The sequence below is a fragment of the Arvicanthis niloticus genome, chromosome 1 (genome assembly GCF_011762505.2).
Source record: "Arvicanthis niloticus isolate mArvNil1 chromosome 1, mArvNil1.pat.X, whole genome shotgun sequence".
NCBI classification, from domain to species: Eukaryota; Metazoa; Chordata; class Mammalia; order Rodentia; family Muridae; genus Arvicanthis; species Arvicanthis niloticus.
In genome coordinates, this window is record NC_047658.1 from 148,352,126 (window position 1) to 148,372,636 (window position 20,511).

At 46.6% G+C, this 20,511-nt stretch overlaps 1 protein-coding gene across 1 annotated transcript in view; it reads right to left on the reverse strand.

Annotated features, from left to right (window-relative positions):
- The window catches only part of Rrp12 (ribosomal RNA processing 12 homolog), a 32,414-nt gene extending 13,812 nt beyond the window's left edge, over positions 1–18,602 (reverse strand). Inside the window, exons 1-19 of the mRNA XM_034486285.2 lie at positions 18,342–18,602; positions 17,556–17,785; positions 14,775–14,858; positions 13,675–13,751; positions 13,104–13,209; positions 12,799–12,915; positions 10,185–10,323; positions 9,971–10,098; positions 9,286–9,384; positions 8,642–8,733; positions 6,774–6,885; positions 6,478–6,575; positions 5,235–5,349; positions 3,562–3,704; positions 3,293–3,414; positions 1,096–1,160; positions 845–1,007; positions 327–481; positions 88–155 (exon numbers count right to left, since the gene is read on the reverse strand). Of these exons, the coding sequence (XP_034342176.1) occupies positions 88–155; positions 327–481; positions 845–1,007; positions 1,096–1,160; positions 3,293–3,414; positions 3,562–3,704; positions 5,235–5,349; positions 6,478–6,575; positions 6,774–6,885; positions 8,642–8,733; positions 9,286–9,384; positions 9,971–10,098; positions 10,185–10,323; positions 12,799–12,915; positions 13,104–13,209; positions 13,675–13,751; positions 14,775–14,858; positions 17,556–17,785; positions 18,342–18,480 (2,252 nt within the window). The 5' untranslated portion in view covers positions 18,481–18,602. The remainder of the gene's footprint in view (positions 1–87; positions 156–326; positions 482–844; positions 1,008–1,095; positions 1,161–3,292; positions 3,415–3,561; positions 3,705–5,234; positions 5,350–6,477; positions 6,576–6,773; positions 6,886–8,641; positions 8,734–9,285; positions 9,385–9,970; positions 10,099–10,184; positions 10,324–12,798; positions 12,916–13,103; positions 13,210–13,674; positions 13,752–14,774; positions 14,859–17,555; positions 17,786–18,341) is intronic.
- Positions 18,603–20,511: the final 1,909 nt, after the last annotated feature.

Sequence of the window (20,511 nt, forward strand, 5' to 3'; positions counted from 1 at the left end):
ATCTTAAGACTTCTAGAGGGAACCCAAAGGTTCTGCTAGGTACCCTCTGGCTACCAAGCTCAACTGAGGAAACCCGGAACACTTTACCTGGTAAAATCAGAGCTGGCAGGATCGAGAACCTTCTCGGTGGCTTTTTCCAGGAAGCCATTCACCAACTAACAGCCCCAATGGAGAGAGAAACAGAGTGACGATATAGCAGCAGGTTCCTGAGTTGGTCCCCAGCCCAGCCACAACTGCTGTGTAAAGTCCCCTGTCCTCCAGTGTCTGGAGGTGGAATCTTGACTTTTCCAACACCCAACAGCACCCCTCCCCTCCCCAGCACTCACCTGAGACTCAGTTATGGTGAGGTAAGTTTTGATGGTTTCCAGCACAGCACGGCGAGGAGCTGCTGCCTCTCCAGCTGCAACAGGCTGCCCATACAGGTTGAAGAGGATTGGCAGGAAATTTTTGGCAAAGCGGCTCACTTCAGCACGGTCAGCCTCTGGCAAGAGGACCCAAGTTTGCATTGAGAGGACAGAGCTAACAGTGACTCAGTGGTCACACCCTTTTAGAGGACCCCGTGGCAGGATTGAAAAGCCACAAGAATGGACCTTCTGCCAGCAGAAGCTGAGACTAGGGCACAGAGAAGAACAAGAAGCCTCCAAGTTCAGCACTGACTGCACAATTCACAGGAGCTCACCCTTCAGTGAGAAGGATGGGGCAAGGACTAATGTTAGCCTCCTGGAGCCCAGCAGCAGCAGCAGCAGCAGCAGCAGCAGCAGCAATAGTAACAGTGCAGACAGCTGCCTAGCAGTGTAAGCAGGCCAGCCCCTCAGGTCATCTTCTCAGTAGCTCCCACATTTACCTGCTTCACAGCCCTTCGTGATAAGGGTACGCAGGGCCTGGCACACAGTTACCCTCAGGTCTGGGCGTTCATTGATAGCTGTGCCCAGAGTCCGTGCCAGGCCTTTGAAGGAGGCAGCCACATCTGTGGGCCTTGTACAGAACCCAGGCAGGAGGGTCCAGATCTGGGAGGGAAATTTAATTTGGAAATTAAAATATGACGACTTGTACCCTGCATGCTGCTTCCCGAGTCCGTCCCCAGCTGAGGCTCACCTGCCACTGGAGTGTATCATATATCTTCGACTCCACTGTACTGCCTGCCTGAGCCAGGTCCATTGCTGAAGGGGGTGACAAAGACATGGTGTGACCCCAGAAATCCTCTTGGCCAACTGGCCTCACTTTACCAAAACCAAAAGCCCTACAATAAGGATACAAATATAGGTAATACCCCCACAAATTAATAGTAACACTAACTATTCTAACAATGAAAACAAATCTATGAATGCAGGCATTACAGTTCACTCCTATAATCCCAGCACTCAGGAGGCTCAGGAATTCAAAGTTATCCTCAACTACTTATCTAATTCAAGGCTAAATGAGAGCCTGTCTCGAAAAAACAAACCAACATCCCAGTGCTTACAGATATCCACCGTTACTTGCCAATAAGGAGACTTTATTCCTGGGTTTTTGAGACAGAGTTTCTCTGTGTAGCCCTCCCTTGACTGACTTGGAACTCACTCTGTAGACCAGACTGGCCTCAAACTCAGAGATCCACCTGCCTCTGTCTCCTGAGTGCTGGGATTAAACGCATGTACCACTACTGCATGGCTGATAATTTCTTATTAACAAAGAGAAAACCATTTTACAGTACTGAGGATTGAACTCAGAGTCTCACACAAACCAGCGCACACCATAACACCGAGCCACATCCCCAGCCCTAAGAAAGGGCTTTAAGTAAAATTACTAACACATGAGTTATTATTCTTTCTGTTTAAATGCTTCCTGCATATTCTTTTCTTTTTTAAATTTTTTTTCTTTTAAGATTTAAGGGTGACTGAAAAACTATAGGCAAAATGAGCATTGGACTAGGCAGAGGGACTAATGGCTGCAATCCTAGTACTCAGGACGATGAAGCAGTACAACTAACTACCTTGGGAATGAGGCCAGCATGGACTACTTGAAACAAAACAAAATACCATTAGGAAATAAATTATTAATAAACTTTCGTTTTTGTTTTGTTTTTGTTTTTCAAGACAGGATTTCTTTGTGTAGCCCTGGCTGTCCTGGAACTTATTCCATAGACCAGGCTGGCCTCGAACTCATAGAGTTCCATCTGCCTCTGCCTCCTAAGTGCTGGGATTAAAGACATGTGCTACTATCTCCTGGCAATAATCATTTTAATATCCTTAAAAATCTTGTTTGTAAGCCGGGCGGTGGTGGCGCACGCCTTTAATCCCAGCACTTGGGAGGCAGAGGCAGGCGGATTTCTTTCTGAGTTCGAGGCCAGCCTGGTCTACAGAGTGAGTTCCAGGACATCCAGGGCTACACAGAGAAACCCTGTCTCGAAAAACCAAAAACCAAAAACCAAAAAAAAAAAAAATCTTGTTTGTAAACCAAAGATGTAGCAGGGCATAGTGGTGCATGCCTCCAGTCTCAGCACTCAGGAGGTAAGGGCAGGCAGATCTCCATGAGTTTGAACCCATGTACACAAACATACACACCTGTAAATGCATCTCTATCAGATTTATCAGTCTATACAGCATTTCCTCAGTATCCGTGTGGGACTGGCTGTAGGATCCCCATAGAAATGAAACTCCAAATGGTTAAGTCTCTTGTATAGAAAAATGGTACACACACTCATTCCCCTATTCATTAAATCGCTTCCAGATATCTATCTAATACCATGTGAAGGACTGTTAAAGTATTTAGGGATTCATCTCTGTAGCTGACTGAATCTGTAACACAGAACCTTAGGATACAGATGCCAGCTATATACATACAAACCATAAAATTAAAAAAAAAAATTAAAATCTACCTCAAGGGCTACCTTGACAAAGAAGAACTGAACTTTTTCCTTTGACTCAAGAAGGAAAAACAAGGGCTGGAAAGATGGCTCAAGGGTTAAGAGCACTGACTGCTCTTCCAGAGGTCCTGAGTTCAATTCCCAGCAACCACATGGTGGCTCACAATCATCTGTAATGGGATCTGATGTCCTCTTCTGGTGTGTCTGAATACAGCTACAGTGTACTCATATAAATAAAAATAAAATTTTTTTTTTTTTTAAAAAGAAGGAAGAACAAGACCCAGGGGGTGGAGGCTCCCTAGGGAGCCCTTGCTGGCCAGTTCCACACATCTCAGAGGAGTGAGGCCAAATGTGTACGCTAGACTTGGTCTTTCTGACCTGTTCAACTGGGACTCCTAGATGTGGGGAGAAGGGGGCTCAGACTGCACCCAGCCAAGGGCTCCATACCTTTTCTTTTAAGAGTGGTGGCCAAGGGCAAGAAGTAAGTGGTGAAGAAACCAAGTCGTGTTTCCCGAACATGATCCCGGATGACAGGCAGCAGCCAGCTCCGTGGGAAATCCAGAGTCTCCCTGTGGGAAGGAAGGACTCAGTGAGAGGAGGTGGCAGAACCAAACTGAACACCCCTCTGTGTAGAACATTCAGTCGATGCCCTTCCTGGAATGAAGCAAGCTGCAGGTGTCTCCTGGGCTCCTGAAGACAAGCAGGCTCACACTTACTCAGAGCCGTCGATTTCCAATGGCACGGCCTGCAGCACCACCTCAGGTCCCATGCTGGTCACTGCAGCCCCCACGGCCTGGTCTAGGGCTGCTGTGTGGGGGAAGTGAGGGGAGAGGCGCAGGTCACACAGGGACTGGAGGCACTGGAACAAGGAGAGGATACAGAGACGTGATGGCAGGGCCAGGGTGTAAGGCTCAGAGCAATTGTCTAGCACAGGCGAGGTCTGCGAGCAAGCTCCAGCATACGAGAAACAACAAAATACAATTTTTCTGCTGACCAGGGAACGGTAGCTGACTTATCAAAAGGCTCCTTACTCTGTAATGGTTTTATTATACACCCAAGTTTCAAAGAAGGGACCAAGGTCTAGACCAGGCTACACGTCTTTCCAAAGGATAAGCCAGATTTTGGACACAGATGAAGCCCACAGAGATACATACTAATGATCCAACTGACTGAATGGTTGTGTCCAATCCTTTTCTAAGGCTCAGGCCACGGCTGGCCTACAGCCGACTATGAGCTTGTACTGAGGAGTCAGAGGCGCATTCTCCAGCTCCCGTCAGTACCAACCAGCCTTGCTTCTTGTAGCCTTGCCCGGTTTGCCAATCCTCTAGCCCCAACCTGGCTGAATGGTCTTTTACCCAGACAGCAATGAGAAGAAGCAATGAGAAAGACCTAGGAGCTAATCCACCAGCTGCAACTTGACTTGGGATCTACTCAGGATTCTCAGGCCTTAGATATTTCACCCTGGGCTGGAGAAACCCTGAGACCTAAGGCTGTTTAAAATATCAACACTATACTCTCTGGTTACACAGCATTTAGAGAATTAAAATTTGAGGCTGGAGAAATGGCTCAGCAGTTAAGAGCACTGGTGCTCTTGCGGAGGGCTGGGGTTTAGCTCTCAGCACTAACCTGGTGGCTCACAACCATCTGTAGTTGAGTTCCAAGGAATCTAAGACCCCCTTTCTCACCTCCCAGGGCACCAGGCACATGTGTGTGTGTGCATGTGTGTGTGTGTGTGTGTGTGTATATGTATGTATATATATATATGTGTGTGTGTGTGTGTGTGTGTGTATATATGTATATATATATATATATACATACATACACACACACACACACACACATATATACATACATACATACACACACATGAAGATCAAAACTCTCATAAATAAATAAACCTTTAAAAAGTTGAAAAGGAGGGCTGGAGAAATGGCTCAGCAGTCAAAAACATGGCTGCTTTCCCAGAGGACAGGGTTCAATTCTTAGCACCCACATAGCAGCTCACGACTGACTGTAACTCCAGTTTCAGGGGATCTGACACACTCATACATGCAAACAAAACACCAATGCACATGATAGATTGATAGATAGATAGATATATAGATAGATAGATAGATTGATTGATTGATTTGAAAAAAATTAAAAGAGCCAGGGTGCCACAGGATTCTAAATCAATTTTAACCAAGGTCATGGGCTGGTGTGGTTGTTACCATGCACCCTCCTTGCTTTTCCCACACTGGTCGCCTGCAACCATGGTACCAGGCACCTGCTGTGGGCACTGTCAACACTGGGCTGGTGTAGAGTGTGGACATGTTCTTCCTGGCTAGCAGTCCTCAGACCAAGGATCCAAGTGCCACCAGTTCCCTGGCCCCAGGAGCCCCCAGCTCACCTTCTTCATCACAGGATGGGCCTGCTTTCCACAAGCTTCAAAGAAGACACCCAGTAGCTGCAGCACAGAGTTCCAGGCCGCATGAAATTTGTATGTCAGGCCCTCTTCCACTGCCCTGCAAAGGAGCAACACAGTCAGGGCCACAGTCCCACCATCCCAGGAAATAACAGGAGATGGTACTGTGAGCCGCAAACCCCACTAACTTGTAAAGTGGAGGGGGCCCAGGAGGACAAAGTGGAGAGCTAATGCATAGAAAGTGCTCACACTTTTAGTTACATACTCTTGACTGAAGAGAAATGCATGATGTAGTAATATGTCCCATCTTCAGATGAGGAAACCAAGGCTCAGAGACATGAAACCACCTGCCAGTCACTGCACTGGGCTCCTCAGCCTGGGTACTATGCTGGCCTATGTTTTCTCTGCCTGACCTGAAGGGGGAGGATGGCAGGGAACAGGCAGCTGGTCCCATCTCCCCCACAGTATCTGAGGCCCTGGGGACTTTAGGTAGAAAGGGCCAACAAGGAGCAGTGTTTGGGCCAGGAGTAGCTGACGCCAGGAGTCTTACTCTTTGAGGGCTCTTCATACCTCATGCCAGCTATACAAGAACAGTACCACCCTCTGTCCCTATCTATTAGTCACCAGAGCACCAGATAGAACAGACAGACCCAAGAGATACACCTAGGACCCTCCCCTTTCCAGGGACTGCTTAGCACACCGTGGCCATGTCTGTGAATGGCTCCTCACAGATGTGGAGGACAAGCCAGCAGACTCCATGGTCAGCCTTTTACGATCAAGATGACTTCTCTTCCCAAAATAAGAGGCATTCATACAGTCTCCTAGCACAAGGGTCAGCAGTTTCTGTTTCCCGAATGCCTATCTACATGCCTGGTGGTGCTCTCCCACTGAGGAAGACTCAAAGGCATCAAAAGGTAGAGGAGATTGCTCCAGATACCTGGGGTTTGCAAGTAATAGAGCTGGATTCAAAGCCAGCTCCAGGGTCCAGAAGCTCAGAGGCAGGGATCCAGGCCTCATAGTATGGCACCTCTAAGTGCCTCTGAAACACAGCAACACACCCAACTGGCAGAGCTGCTCACTCAGGCAGATGTTTGGTACTTACCCCAACTCTATGGCGCACCTGGTACTAGGTGCACTATCTAAAGTGGTGAATGGAGCTCAGGTCATCATACAGAACTCCCAACAAGGTTCCCTTTGCCCTCGCCTAATGGGGACACCACATTCTCACCTGAACATCTTAGCAATGTACTGGGGAGGACCTGAGGCTGAAGAGGTCACAGAGCCAATGTCAGCAATGTGTGGAGCCACACACTCCTTCAGGATCTCCTACAAAGAGACACCCAGGCTGTCTAGTCCAAGAATATACGCCCAGTCCCACTCACCCTCCCAGACAGGGCCCTTTTGAAGTTCCAAAAGCCTGTCTCCCATTGTGAGAAGCTCCCCCAGGGCATCTATGGTGGCCTGGGAGACAAAACAGCAGGCAGCACCTCTTATGCTAAAGCGGGGTTCAGCAGGCTGAAGTACCTTGAGAGTCTGGGTAGCAGCTGCCACCACTTGTGAATGAGGAGAGAGAAGACAGGTTACTGCAGTTCCAAAAAATCGAGCAAGATGGCCTAGCCCCAGGTCTCGATGCAACCTGTCAAGATAAAAAGTTTCTGTGGAACCTGGCTCTGAGCCTCAGAGACCTGAGCCACCAGAACTCAGGTGAAAACATCTATTGGCCTGGACTATCAAAAAAGCACTGTCCTTGAAGTAACAATACATGGGGTTTAAGTTTACTTAAACTGCCTTTAAGTAGCTTAGCACACAGAGTGAGACCTTGTCTTCGTTAACACCTCCTTCTTCCCTGCCCCTTACACTTTCCAGAGTCAAATCAAAAGTTTTTACCGTAATATACAGACAAAAAGATACAGATAAAGACTGCTAACGTGTTCATGATGCTCCACACCAACTGACTTAACAGTAGACACTTCACTCCAACCTTGCAGCAGTTACTAAGTCAAATTCCTACTCTGCAGGGCTGGTGAGATGGCTCAGTGGTTAAGAGCACTGACTGCTCTTCCAGAGGTCATGAGTTCAAATCCCAGCAACCACATGGTGGCTCACAACCATCCATAATGAGATGTGATGCCCTCATATGGGTGTCTGAAGACAGCTACAGTGTACTTACATAAAATAAAAAAAAATAAATAAAATAAATAAAAAATTCCTACTCTGCAGATGACAAAACTGAGACACATAAGGCCACATAGTGGGGCAGAGTGAGACTTACACACCCAGGCAATCTGAACCCAAAACATAAAAACAAAAAGCATCACACTTGAGGGTCAGCAAGATCGCTCCATGGTAAGGGCTCCCCCCAACCTGGGCCACTAAGCCTGAGGAGTGATCTCTGGAATCCATCCAGTAAAGGAGACACCCACTCCTGAGTCACCTCCTGATTTAGACATGAATACAATGGCACACGCATACCACAAACACACACACACCATAAAATAACACCCGGGCTGTGGAGTGGCTCAGTGGGCTACCTGCCGTCTGAGCATGAGGATCTGGGTTTCAAACTCTCACAAAGCTGATCCCAGCGCATCTACAGCAAGACAGCAGTTTTCTTAGGACCTCCACAAGTGGGCTTACTGTGTCATGTGGGTACCAGTAACTCAACACCTAGGAACTCACACACATCATACTCGCACATAAACATGCAAAAAACACATCAAAATAAACAAATAAAGATCACACCAAGACTAGCCATGATGGCTTACAATTGTAATACTCAAAGTTAGGAAGCTGAACCAGGCCAGGCCAGGCATGTTAGCACATGTCAGGAGGCAGAGGGATATAGATATCTGAGTTCAAGACAATCTTGTCTATATAGCCAGTCAGGGCTATGTAATGAGTGAGACCCCATCTTCCACAAACAAAAACAACTAAACAAAACAAAGTATCCCACTGAGATGGCTCAGTGGGTACAGGCACTTGCTCCAGGTCAGATGACCTGAGCTCAATGCCTGGAATCCACATGATGGAAGGAGAGAACTGACTCCCAAGGGTCTCCTTACACAAAAAAGGAAACAATATCCCCTTCACCAAAAAGCACAGAGCAAGCTGAAAAGCTGAGACTCAGGCTGTAAGCTGCCTCCAGCCCAGAAGGCGCTGTCCTCTGTGTCTTGTTCGCAGCTGCCTAGTCGCTGCTCCAGTGAGGAAGGAACTGTACAGAAGAATGGCCATGCTGCCCGCCCTTGCTGTCCTAACATAAGAGCAGGTCCTCACCCACACAGCACAGGCCTTGGTACTGAATGGCCTCTCCAGCTCTGGCTCATGACCCCCACATCTGCATCAATAATAGGTAACCTAAAAGGAGACCCTAGACTGACTTCCACCATCCCTACCTGACCAGGTTGATGTGGGCTTTCTCCATGACCTTAAGCCAGGCCAGCAGGGGCTGTAAATCATTCTCACTGGGAACGTAGTCATACAATGCCTAGAGGTGAGACAGAAATGAGCGGAGAGTCTCCGTCAGCAGGAGCCCCAAGGATGTTGGTTGGCCCTTTCCTAGAATCTTGACAAAAGCACTGTGATGACTGGTCAGAAGTCACAGCCACCTGGCCTCCCCTGCTCCACGCAACCCTTCCAGGTCTGATATTCCAGGAACGAAAGGCTCTAGGAGTGGAAGTGAGGTGCCTCGCACACCTCCTGTGAATCACTGAAGTAGAGCCTTCTCTGAGGAAATGCCACTTCAGTGTATATTTTGCAAACAATTTGAGGAAGATGTACGTCTCCCTCTGAAAGTCTACTCACAGATACCTGAGGTTAGAAGCCCTCCCAAGCTGAATAATTTAAAGTGTTAACTAGATCAGGAGTCAGTGCCCATTTCCCATGACCACTGATGCAATTTCAGTGGTCTCTCTCCTGTCTGCAAGCTTGGCTATTCTCCATTGGGGCAGCTTATCCCAAGCAACCTCACCACTGAAGTAAGGCAGCAGAGCTGGCACCCCAGCTATGAAGTCTACCCTACCCCAACACCAGGCCTCACCGTGATGATCTGGGCGTTGAGTTCTGCTGACAGGGTGCTGGAGCTGGGCTTGGCATGGAAGAGGTTATGGAAGACCTGCATGGCACAGGCTGTCACAAGCTGCAGGAGACACACAGACTCAGCAAGGAAATACAAAGTCCACAGCTGTCCTGGGGCTTTCCAACTCCTGTTCCATTACATGAGCTACATGGAGTCTACAGGTCCCCTAGACTCCCAGACACCCTGAAGATTGTCACTCTAGTAAGCCATGGCCACCAACAAAAAAACTTCAAATGATGTAGGGACTGAGACACAGTTCAGTGCTAGAGCCTTATCTAATGCTCAGAGGCCCCACGTTCAAGCCCAAGAACACTTAAAACAAAGTTAGGGCTCAACAGGTAAAGTGCTTGCTGCCCAGGCCTGATGGCCTGAGCTTAGTCTCTTAAAACCCGTGTAAAATGGAAGAGAGAGTCAACTCCCTAAAGCAGTTCTCTGACCAGCATACACAGACAAAGAGGAATCTGAAGTCAGCTTCCACACAGCCTTAAGATGAGCCAGCCCACTCTGATAGCATGGATGCTGCAGTGTCTTTGGCTTATGGTGAAAACAGGGTCAGGACAGAGAACCTTGGCCTCTTAGCAGCGGGGATCACAGACCCATCAGGAAAACTGACTGAGTTCCCATTCTTCCCGTGTCTAGCCCTTACCACGTGGTTCAAGGTCATGACCCGAAGCAGAGTCTCACTGCAGCTCTTCACCAAGCCTTCCGGGAAGCAGGGCAGCATGTCCTTCAGCAGTGTTAGCATGTGCAGTGTGGTGGTGGCCTCTTTGGAGCCTGGCAGACAAAAGGGAGTTTTACTCCTAATCCTCCTGTATCCCACTTGACTTTCCCTCTACCTGCCCTGGGCCTAGCTACCTCACCTCCAGACTTCTCAATCTCCTGGATGCAGAACTTGGCAGTGGAGACAGCAGCAGGATGATGGGCGGGCGCGTTTTCACCAAACATGAAGTCACTGCCCTTGAGAACTGAGCACACTCCGTGCTGAGCAGCCTTACGGATCTGATGGAAACAAGGGTAGATCCACACTGGATACTTGGCACAACCGCCACTAGCAGCCTGATGGAACACCTACTGTATAATACCCATTGCTATACCAGGATCATACACTACAGAATCTTAAGCTTGCTAACTAGCCAAACGGCTCTGAGGCAGACCAGAGACCCAATCTCTGAGCAACAGGGTCTTCATCTTCAGACAGGGATATAGTTATTTAATTACCCAGCAACACCAGGACCACTACTCTAAGTGTTAACCAAGTGCCAGTAAGCAGAAGACAATAGTTGCCTGAAGCAAAAAAAAAAAAAAGAAAATATAGAGCAGAAAATAAAAGATACTTGCAGGTACTGGGGAGATAGTTCAGAAGTTAAAAACACTAGCTACTCTTGAGGAGAATCAGAGTTTAGTATCTAGGACCCACGTAGAGACTTACAACCACCTGTAACTCCAGTTTCTGGGCATCTGGTGTTCTAGTCTGGCCTCCATAGGCACCAGGCATGCATGTAATACACATACATACATACATACATACATACATACAGGCAAAACACCCACATAGCTCTGGGTAATGGCATATATTTATTTTTATATTTATTTTATGTGCATTGGTGTTCTAACTGCATGTATGTCTGTGTGAGGGTGTTGGATCCCCTGGAACTAGAGTTAAAGATGATTGTGGTTGCTGGCAATTGAACCCTAGCACCTTGGAAGAGCAGTCAGTGCTCTTAACTGCTGAGCCGTATCTTCAGCCCCAACAGTCTACTCCTTTAATCTCAGCACTAAGGAGGCAAGGGCAGGTACATCACTGTGAGTTCTGAGGTCAGCCAGGGCTACATAGTGAGACCCTGTCACCGAAACAAACAAACAAATGACACCCATACACAAATAAAAACTTTTTTTTAAAAGACAGTTTGCTGACAAAGTGTCACTCTAATGAAGTGAAATTGTAACAACGACCTAAAGAAAGTGTGTTAATGATCACATGAATACACAAGGAAGGAGGCAGGAGACGCCTTGGGTTATAAGCACTTCACATGGGCATCATCATACGTTCCTGAGGAAGTATAGTAATTTCTGAGGAAGCAGCATAGACCCTCCTGCTGAGTGCCTGCTATAAAGCAGGGACTGCCCCAGACCTGAGACTCCACACAACTCTGCTGCAAGACTGGAACTGTCCCTTAGTTAGGAGGCCCAGGCTTACAGACATTAAGTAATTTGCTCAAGATGAACTAAGAACCCAACTCAGAGCTGGAATTGGTGATAGGCCTGTAATTCCAACTGCTGGGGAGGCTGAGAAGGGCAAGTGAAAGTTCAAGGCCTGCATAGACTAGACTACAGAGTGAGTGCACAGCCAATCTGGGTAGCTTAGTAAGATCCTTTCTCAGAACAACAGAGCAGGAATGCAGCTGGAAAGACAGCTCCGTGGCTGTTCTTGTCTAGTATGTACGGGGCCCTAAGTTCAATGTTCAATATCACTCAATACTATGACAACAAAAATGAAGGAGGGAGGGGGAGTAAGTCTGTATGACACCAGATGCCCTGCCAAATACCCCATCAAGACTGCCATTTCCCCGCCAAGGAAGACTGGAGGACCAAGGAGGCTGAGAGAGACTAAGAAGCACTAGGCTGTGACTGTCCTGCAGGAGAAGGGGTGCTCTTCGTTTTCTGGACACAGCCTCAGAAGCAGGGAGCAAGAATCTCAGGCAAAACCTCAGGACTTGGGCTGGGAATGGTGGTAAGCCTTTAATCCCAAGCAAGTGGATCTCTGAGCTCAAAGCCAGCCTGGTCTATATAGCAAATTCTAAGTCATCCAGGGGCTATAAAGTGAGACCTTGTCTCAAATAACAAAAACAACAAATTGCAAAACCTCAGGACTTGGGGTTAGGAAGAAGGCTTAGCACATAAGTGTGTTTGTGTAAATATGAGGTTGAATTCAAATCCTCAGAACCACACAGAAAACAGAAAGGGGGCTGGAGAGATGGCCCAATGGTTATCTAGAGGATACAGGTTTGGTTTCTAGGGCCCACATCAGGTGGCTCACAACTGTCTATAACCACAGATGCAGAGGATTCAACACCCTCTTGTGGCCTCTGTAAGCATATGTACAAAGGTATCACACACACTAACACAAACACAAATAAATCTAAAATAAATAAATAAATAAATAAATAAATAAATAAATAAACGTCAGGCATAGGTTACAGAATGCACTTGCAAAACCTGAAACCATACAGGGTGCAGACAGGAGCATCACCAGGGCTTACCAGCCTCCAGCCTTGCTCCAAGCTTAATGAGACTCTGGGAATGAAGGAATAAGGCTGAGAATGGTAAGGGCAGGACACTTCTGTGTGCACATGTGACTGTGCATGTACACACGTGAATACATGACACACACACGCACACACAAAACCAAGAAAAAAAACAAACCAAGAGTGTAAGCCCTAAGTCTTTTCCAACCCCGCTCAGCCAGAGCCTCACCTTTGGCTTGGCATGCACGGTGAAGCTCAGCAGTCCATGGTACACCTGAAGGGTGATAGGATAGCCCCAGGCCTCCAGGTCTTGCTTCCGAAGAAGGATGGCCAGGCAGGAGAGGACCTTAAAGAAAAATGTAGAAAGTCCCTCAGCTCTACCAGCCACAGGGAAAAGAGTCCAGGGTCTCACCAATCCTGGAAAAGCCCAAAGAGATCTGTTTAAGGATCCATGGAGTACCACCAACACCACCGCCAAGGAAGGGCCTATGCTTTAACCACACCCACTGAATGCAGGAATCTGCAAGCACTGACCCATCGGAGTGCAGAGGTGGAGCCACTGCTCGCCTGGGCAGACATGATGTCCATAAAGGCTTTGGAGGTATCAGAGAACTTCTTCATGAGCACAGGACTTGGCACACTGTGGGGAAAATACAGAGTCAATCCAGAGCGGCTGAAGAAAAGCAACTGAGACAGGCCCTAGTGTTAAAGGACGAGCCCTCTGGCCAGCCATTCAGCAAGTCACCAATAAGAACAGGAGCTCATCTGCCTGCCACTCAGGTGAGTGTGCGCTCCATGCTGCCTGCCACTCAGGTGAGTGTGCGCTCCATGAGTGAGCTCTAGGTCCATGTACTCTTAACTGCTGAGCTGTCTCTCCTGCCCAAAGATTTTCATCTTAAAAACCCAGTATGAGGGCTAGAGAGACATATTCTCATTCTCTCTCTCTCTCTCTCAAATACACACACACACACACACACACACACACACACACACACACACACACACACGCAGGCAGGCAGGCAGGCAGGCAGGCAGAGACAGACACACACACACGCACAGGCACATGCACACACTCTAGTGTCTGTCAAGCCCCAATTGGACTCACCGCTTCAGGACAAGGTTCAGTAGGTACGCAACGGCAGCCAGTGACTCTGGGGACTCCACTGCTTCCATTGTTGTCATCTGAGGGCCACAGTAAGGGGTATAGACAGGTGAGTAACACAATGCACACACAAGAATGAGTGTGTGGCAGGTGGAACCCACATGCTGTGCTCAGAGTTATGATCAAGAACCCTCTTCAAGGTATATAAGGTTCAAATCTGAGCTCTGTCACTGTGTACTTTTGGCCTAGTAACCTAATATTTCTTACTTTATTCATTTATTCTTTGAGACTACAATGTATCACCATGTAGCCCTGGCTGGCCTTAAACTCAGTCTCCCAAGTGCCCCAGTAACATCTGTGGCTCAGTTTTCTTCTTATAAAATAAGGATAAGAATATTTTATCTTGCTTGGCACAGTGGTAGCATTTTCCATTAGAATGAACAATCAACCTATCTCAGAAAGAAAAAAGGAAGAAAGAAAAGAAGAAAGACTATCATCTTGTGTCAGCTAAGGATGCAGTTGAGTTACTGAAAGCTAACTTTCAGTAACTGGGTGAAGTTACTGAAAGTCCTGGGTGCAATTCCTAATACTGCAAAACAAACAAACAAACAAACAAACAAACAAACCCATAGCAGAGATAATGCCGTACATGGAATCACAGCACTTGGGAGGCTAAGGCAGGAAGACTGACATCAGCTCAAGAGCAGCATGAGTTACAGTGAAAACCTTTTCTAAACATAACTCCCCCAAATTATTCTCCATTATCAGGTAACCTCTGGAAAACTCTATGGTACATTCATAAGACTAAAAATAGTAAACTGTTATTATACGGAAGTAATCTTGTCCTGTTTGCCCCTAAAAGGACCATAAGGACCCCTAGATCACACCTTGGATCTTCCAGTTCTAACTTGTCTTCATAAGATAGTGAACTTTTGTCTTACAAGGCTGAGACAGTAAATGCAACCAGCCTTACCCACAATCCACCAGAGAACAGGAGCACTTTTACCCACTGGAGGTTGCCCTGCCCCCACAGGCCAGAGGGCATCTGTTTTTTCTTGATAGCCTGACTGACCTGCTGTTCTGAACACGACACACACACTCACCAGAGCAGCAAAGTACTCAGTCTCCGTCTCCTTGCCTCCCTGGGATCGAATCACCTCTGTAACAGCAGCCAGCACAGCACAGATCTGCACAGGAGGAGAAAGCAGCCGTGATGTATCAAATGCAACCCTGGCCTGGGTGGCCCCTTTCCCTTTTTCCTTCACAAACTGATGTCCTGACTTAGGGCTTCTAAGTCAGACAAGATTGGAGCAGCTGGAGTACACACCACAGGGCCTAGTAAACAAGAGGCCCAAGAGCATGACTGCTCCAACGCCACCTCAAGGACACCGTTTCTTATAGAAACACCTCAGTGAACGTGCACACCGCACACTGCAGCCACAAACTGGAACACCGTCAGCAACAGCAAACTGATAACATACTATTACTATTACAAGGACCAGAGAGGGGTTAGAGGGAAGGGACTTGGAGGAGAGGGCGGAGAGGGAACAGCAGTCAGAATGCAGTAGTGGTGGTTAATAATATCATTATCACGCTGTTACTATTTTAGACTTGATAGGCTTTTTTGTTGTTTTTGTTTTGGTTTTGTCTTGTTTTTGAGATAGAGTCTGGCTATGTAACCCAGGCTGGCTTCAAATTGACAGCAATTCTTCTGCCTCAGCTTTCCACATACTGCGATTACAGCAGGCATGTACTACCATGCCCAGAAAATGAGATTTAAATGTTTTGACTACTGAAAAACAACAACAAAACCAACAGTGTGAGAACAATTAGATACAATAACTTGCCGGGCAGTGGTGGCGCACGCCTTTAATCCCAGCACTTGGGAGGCAGAGGCAGGCGGATTTCTGAGTTCGAGGCCAGCCTGGTCTACAGCGTGAGTTCCAGGACAGCCAGGACTACACAGAGAAACCCTGTCTCGAAAAACCAAAACACACACACACACACACAAAAAACAACAACAACAAAAAAAAACCCCAATAACTTAGAAATACTGTTTTGTCAGTGACACAGTTAGAGAGAATGGATATAAAACATAACTATATTTTTAGTAAACCTTAGTAAACATACAAAACATAGGTATGGTGGTGCACACCTATAATCCCAGCATTCAAAAGACTGAGGCAAGAGAATTGTTTGAGGTTAACATGAGCCACAAAGTGCGATCCAGGCCAACCTGAGCTAGACTAAAAAACTCTGTCATCAGGCAGTGGCACACACCTTTAATCTCATCACTTGAGAAACAGAGACTTACAGATCTCTTGAGTTCAAGGCTAGCCTGGTCTAAACATCAAGTTTCAGGCCAGCCAGGGGTACAGAGTGAGACCCACTACAAATCCTGACTGATGAGACTGCACATCTACATGGTTCAGCGGTTAGAAATTCTTGCTGATCTTGTACAGGACTGGAGTTGGTTCCTAGCACTCATACTGAGTAGCTCACAACCACCTCAAAGTCCAGCTCCAGGAGATAAGACTTCCATGGGCACATGTGCATGCATACACACACACACATTTCAACTGAAATAAATAAATAAATAACATAACATAAAAAACAGAGTGTAAAGAAATAATACAAAAATTAACTAAATGTGTTGAAATGCTAGTATTTTATATATACTGGTCAAATACATTAATTTCACCTATTTCTTTTTACTTTATAAATGTAGCTTCTAAAAATTCAAAATTATACATGTGGTCCACTTTACAGTTCTACTGGGCAGTGCTAGTCTAGAAATACACACAGTGACCCATTAACAATACTCACTGGAGGGACTCAAACTGGAGACTAGTTGTAACAGTTTAATCTATTTATATATCTTTGTATATTGCAGCACTTTATCTATATTTATTATATTTATTTATATTCTTCATTTAAATAATGAAAAATATAAACATATTAACTTTGAAATGTAAATTAAGTAAAACATTCCTTGTTAAACAAAACAAATCCTAACCACAGTTATTTACCATGAACTTAAACACTGGCGTCCCTGAAAATACATGGGAAAATTCCTGTGTGAAGTGCAGTTGGGGAGACAAATGTTGAAACCATTTCTACACTCAAGGATTTTAGTCAGCAGAGACATTCTTTAAAAAGTGGACTGGGGGGTGGGGGTGGGGGGCACTAGAGAGATGGCTCAGTGGTTAAGAGCACTGACTGCTCTTCCAGAGGTCCTGAGTTCAATTCCCAGCAACCACATGGTGCCTCACAACCATCTGTAATGGAATTGGGTGCCCTCTTCTGGTGTGTCTGAAGACAGCTACAGTGTACCCATATAAATAAAATAAATAAATCTTAAAAAAAAAAAAGTGGACTCTGGGGCAACCCACACGGCTCAGCCAGTAAAGGAATTTGCTTCTGAACCTGCCAAGCTGAATCTGATCCTGGAACCCTGCACGGTGGAAGGAAGAGAAAGGTCTCCCTAAAGTTGTCTTCTGACCTTCATGCCCATGCCATGGCACACACAATAAAAATAAATATGCTTTGTTGAGCATGATGACACAAACCATTAACCCTAGCACTTGAGAGGCAAAGGCAGATTGATCTCTACGAATTTGAAGCCAGACTGGTCTACATAAGAAAGCCTTGTCTCAAAAAAAAAAAAAAAACAAAAAAACAAGAATTTTAAAATATATATGCACATTACCACACACATTTTTAAAGGGGACTCTACCCAAGGAGGGTATATGTAAAGGGTACAAAGGGCAAGAGAGAGGTGACACATCATCCAGAAATACCAGCTGCTGTCACCAGAGCTGTATGTAAGAAGTCTTGAATGTGCCCCGCCTACTGCCCTACAAACTCTGCAACCAATCTCTTACCTCTTTGTGAGCAGCTGAGTTGGATTCCCAGAAGCGCTGCACTTTGCTGAAGGTGACGTTTGTACAGTCAGACAAGCCACTCAGAAACGTGCCCGAGGACTTCTCAGTGAAAGCCACCTCCGGGTCTTGGTCCATGGTCGTCTCAGGGGCTTGGCTTTTGCCCAGGCTCAGGGTCCCCGACTGCAGCTCATTATGCAACTTCACAGCATCAACTGTCAGGTCACTCTTTCCTGAGAACCAGAGTAAAAAGGTAATGGCCCCATTTCCACCCAAACTTCCTTTGGCTGAAAGAACAGAACCCCTAAGAAAGAGGGTTTAGACCCCCAATCCCAGTGGCTGGATTTCGAACCCGGCTTGCCTGCAAAGCCCTGTGTACCTTTGTGACTTTCAAAGCCAAGAGAAAGGAACCCCAGATCTGCTTCTGCTTCTCTCTACTACAGGTACAGCGACATCCAGAGCCAGGGTCGTATACTGTACAGACACCCGAAGGCTGAAGATGTGGGTTAGTAGATGAGTGTTTAGTTAGCATGCACAAGGTCCTGGGTTCGATCCCTAAGACTCCCTCAACACAAACACAACTCTAACGAGCCACCCAAGGGTAGTGAAGGCTACATATGTCAACCCTGAGGCCGCAGTATCCTAGACAACTCATTTCCCTTCAGAGGATAGCTTCCGCATCTGTCAAACTCGAGGGGCGGGTCTTCACTGTGAGCCCCAGGGCTGGCATTCTAATGTGGCAGGCCGAATGCCACAGACGCTGCCCAAGGAATCCCACGGCCGGGCTACCTGACGGGCGGCTGAAGAAGCGGCTGCGAGCGGCCTGGCGATGGCGGCAAGTGGCGGGGTTGCTGTCGCTGCTGTGGCCTTTCTTCCAGCGCTTCAGCTTGGCCGAGACACCGGAGGGCAATTTCCCCGAGCGACCCATGTTGACCAAACGGTGGCTCGGACTCGCTAGAAAACTCGCGTCCAGACACACCGAAAAGACAGCAGAACTCACGGCAGAACCCACGTGTCTGCCCGGAGCCGGCTTCGCCTCCTTTTCCTCTGATGTCACTTCCTGTCTCCAGTCTGTTGCCACGGCAAGACCAATCAACATCCGGTCTGGGGCTCCTAGTTACTCTGAGATCTTACTCTAGGAAATGAGTTCCTCTATTTCGGATGCTATGGGCTCCTGCTGCACGGCCACAATTCATGGCCGTGGAGAAAGTCTTATTAAACGAGAATTTCTTTGGAATTAAAAGACAATTTTATATTACTCTCAAAAAATCGGGTCAGGCTATATAGAGAAACCCTGTCTCGAAAAAGCAAACAAAACAACAACAACAAAATCGGTTGGCCAGCAAACTGGAGGATTGCCGTGATGTTTAAAGCCATCCTAGTTTACCACACTGCAAGACGCAAAATCCTATCTAAATCCCAGCGCCTAGACAACAGAGGTAGGTTGATCTCCGTGATTTCAAGGCAAGCCTGGTCTATATATTGATATAGCGAACTCCAAGACTTTCAGGACTACACGAGAACCTATCTCAAAAAACAAAAACGAACAAACAAAACACATAATAAAGTTAAGAAAAAAAACCAAAACCCAAAAGTCAGAAACTATGGAGGTATATAAAAAAAGAAAACATCTTGGCCTCAGGAGAAAAAAAAAGCAACAAGACGTGCTTTGCAAATTGAAACCACAGGGAATATCCGTCTGAAAGGCAAAACTGAAGGAGCAGCCCTGCTGTCTCCGTGTGCTGCTGTTGGAATGAAAGGTTGATATGGGCACTTTGGAAAACTGCTAGTGCTATTTTTCTTAAATTATGTGTACATCTATGTGATGGTATGAATTCAGGTGCCCGTGGAGGCCAGAAGCATCAGATTATCCCCTGGCGCTGGAGTTACCAGCAGTTATGAGCTGTCTGCTAGAAACTGATCTCAGCTCTTCCGCAAGAACGGTAGCAGTATGAATTCTTTTTTTTTTTTTTTTCTTCTTCTTCTTCTTTTTTTTTTTTGTTTGTTTGTTTGTTTTTGTTTTTCAAGACAGGGTTTCTCTGTGTAGCCCTGGCTATCTTGGGACTCACTCTGTAGACCAAGCGGGCCTCAAACTCAGAAATTCGCCTGCCTCTGCCTCCTAAGTGCTGGGATTAAAGGCTTGTGCCACCACTGCCCGGCAATTCTTTTTCTTTAAAGAAAGATTTATTTATTTTTATGTATGTAAGAACTGGGTTCCATTCCAGATAGTTGTGAGCCACCATGTGGTTGCTGGGAATTAAACTTGGGACCTCTGGAAGAGCAGTCAGTGCTCTTAACCGCTGAGCCATCTCTTCAGCCCCTACTTCTTGTTTGTATTTTGAAACAAGGACTCTTTTTTTTTGTTGTTGTTGTTTTTGGTTTTTTTTTTTATTGTTTTTGTTTTTGTTTTTTTAGAGACAGGGTTTCTCTGTGTAGCCCCGGCTGTCCTGGAACTAACTCTGTAGACCAGGCTAGCCTCGAACTCAGAAATCCGCCTGCCTCTGCCTCCCAAGTGCTGGGATTAAAGGCGTGCGCCACCACCGCCCGGCTGAAACAAGGTCTCATGTGACCCATGTTGGCCTTAAACTCACAGCAATTCTTCTGCCTCCACTTCCTAAGTGATGGGGTTACAGGCATGAGCCGTAACATCTGGCTTGGTCTAGTAGTATCTACTAAAAAATGTCTATTACTCTACCCAGAAATCCATTCCCAGATACACACCCAACAGAGGTGATCACTTGCTAAAAGGAGAGATGATTGAGTACTAGAAATGAGCAAACTCCCATCAACAGAATAGATCAGATCCACTGTTACCTGATTAATGATATGTAATGAAATATTTCATCATTTATAAACAGCAGCTTCTGCGTAGTATACACAGAAATCTGCTATGTGAAAGTATGAGTCAAGCCAGGCAGTGGTGGTGCATGCCTTTAATCCCAGCACTTGGGAGGCAGAG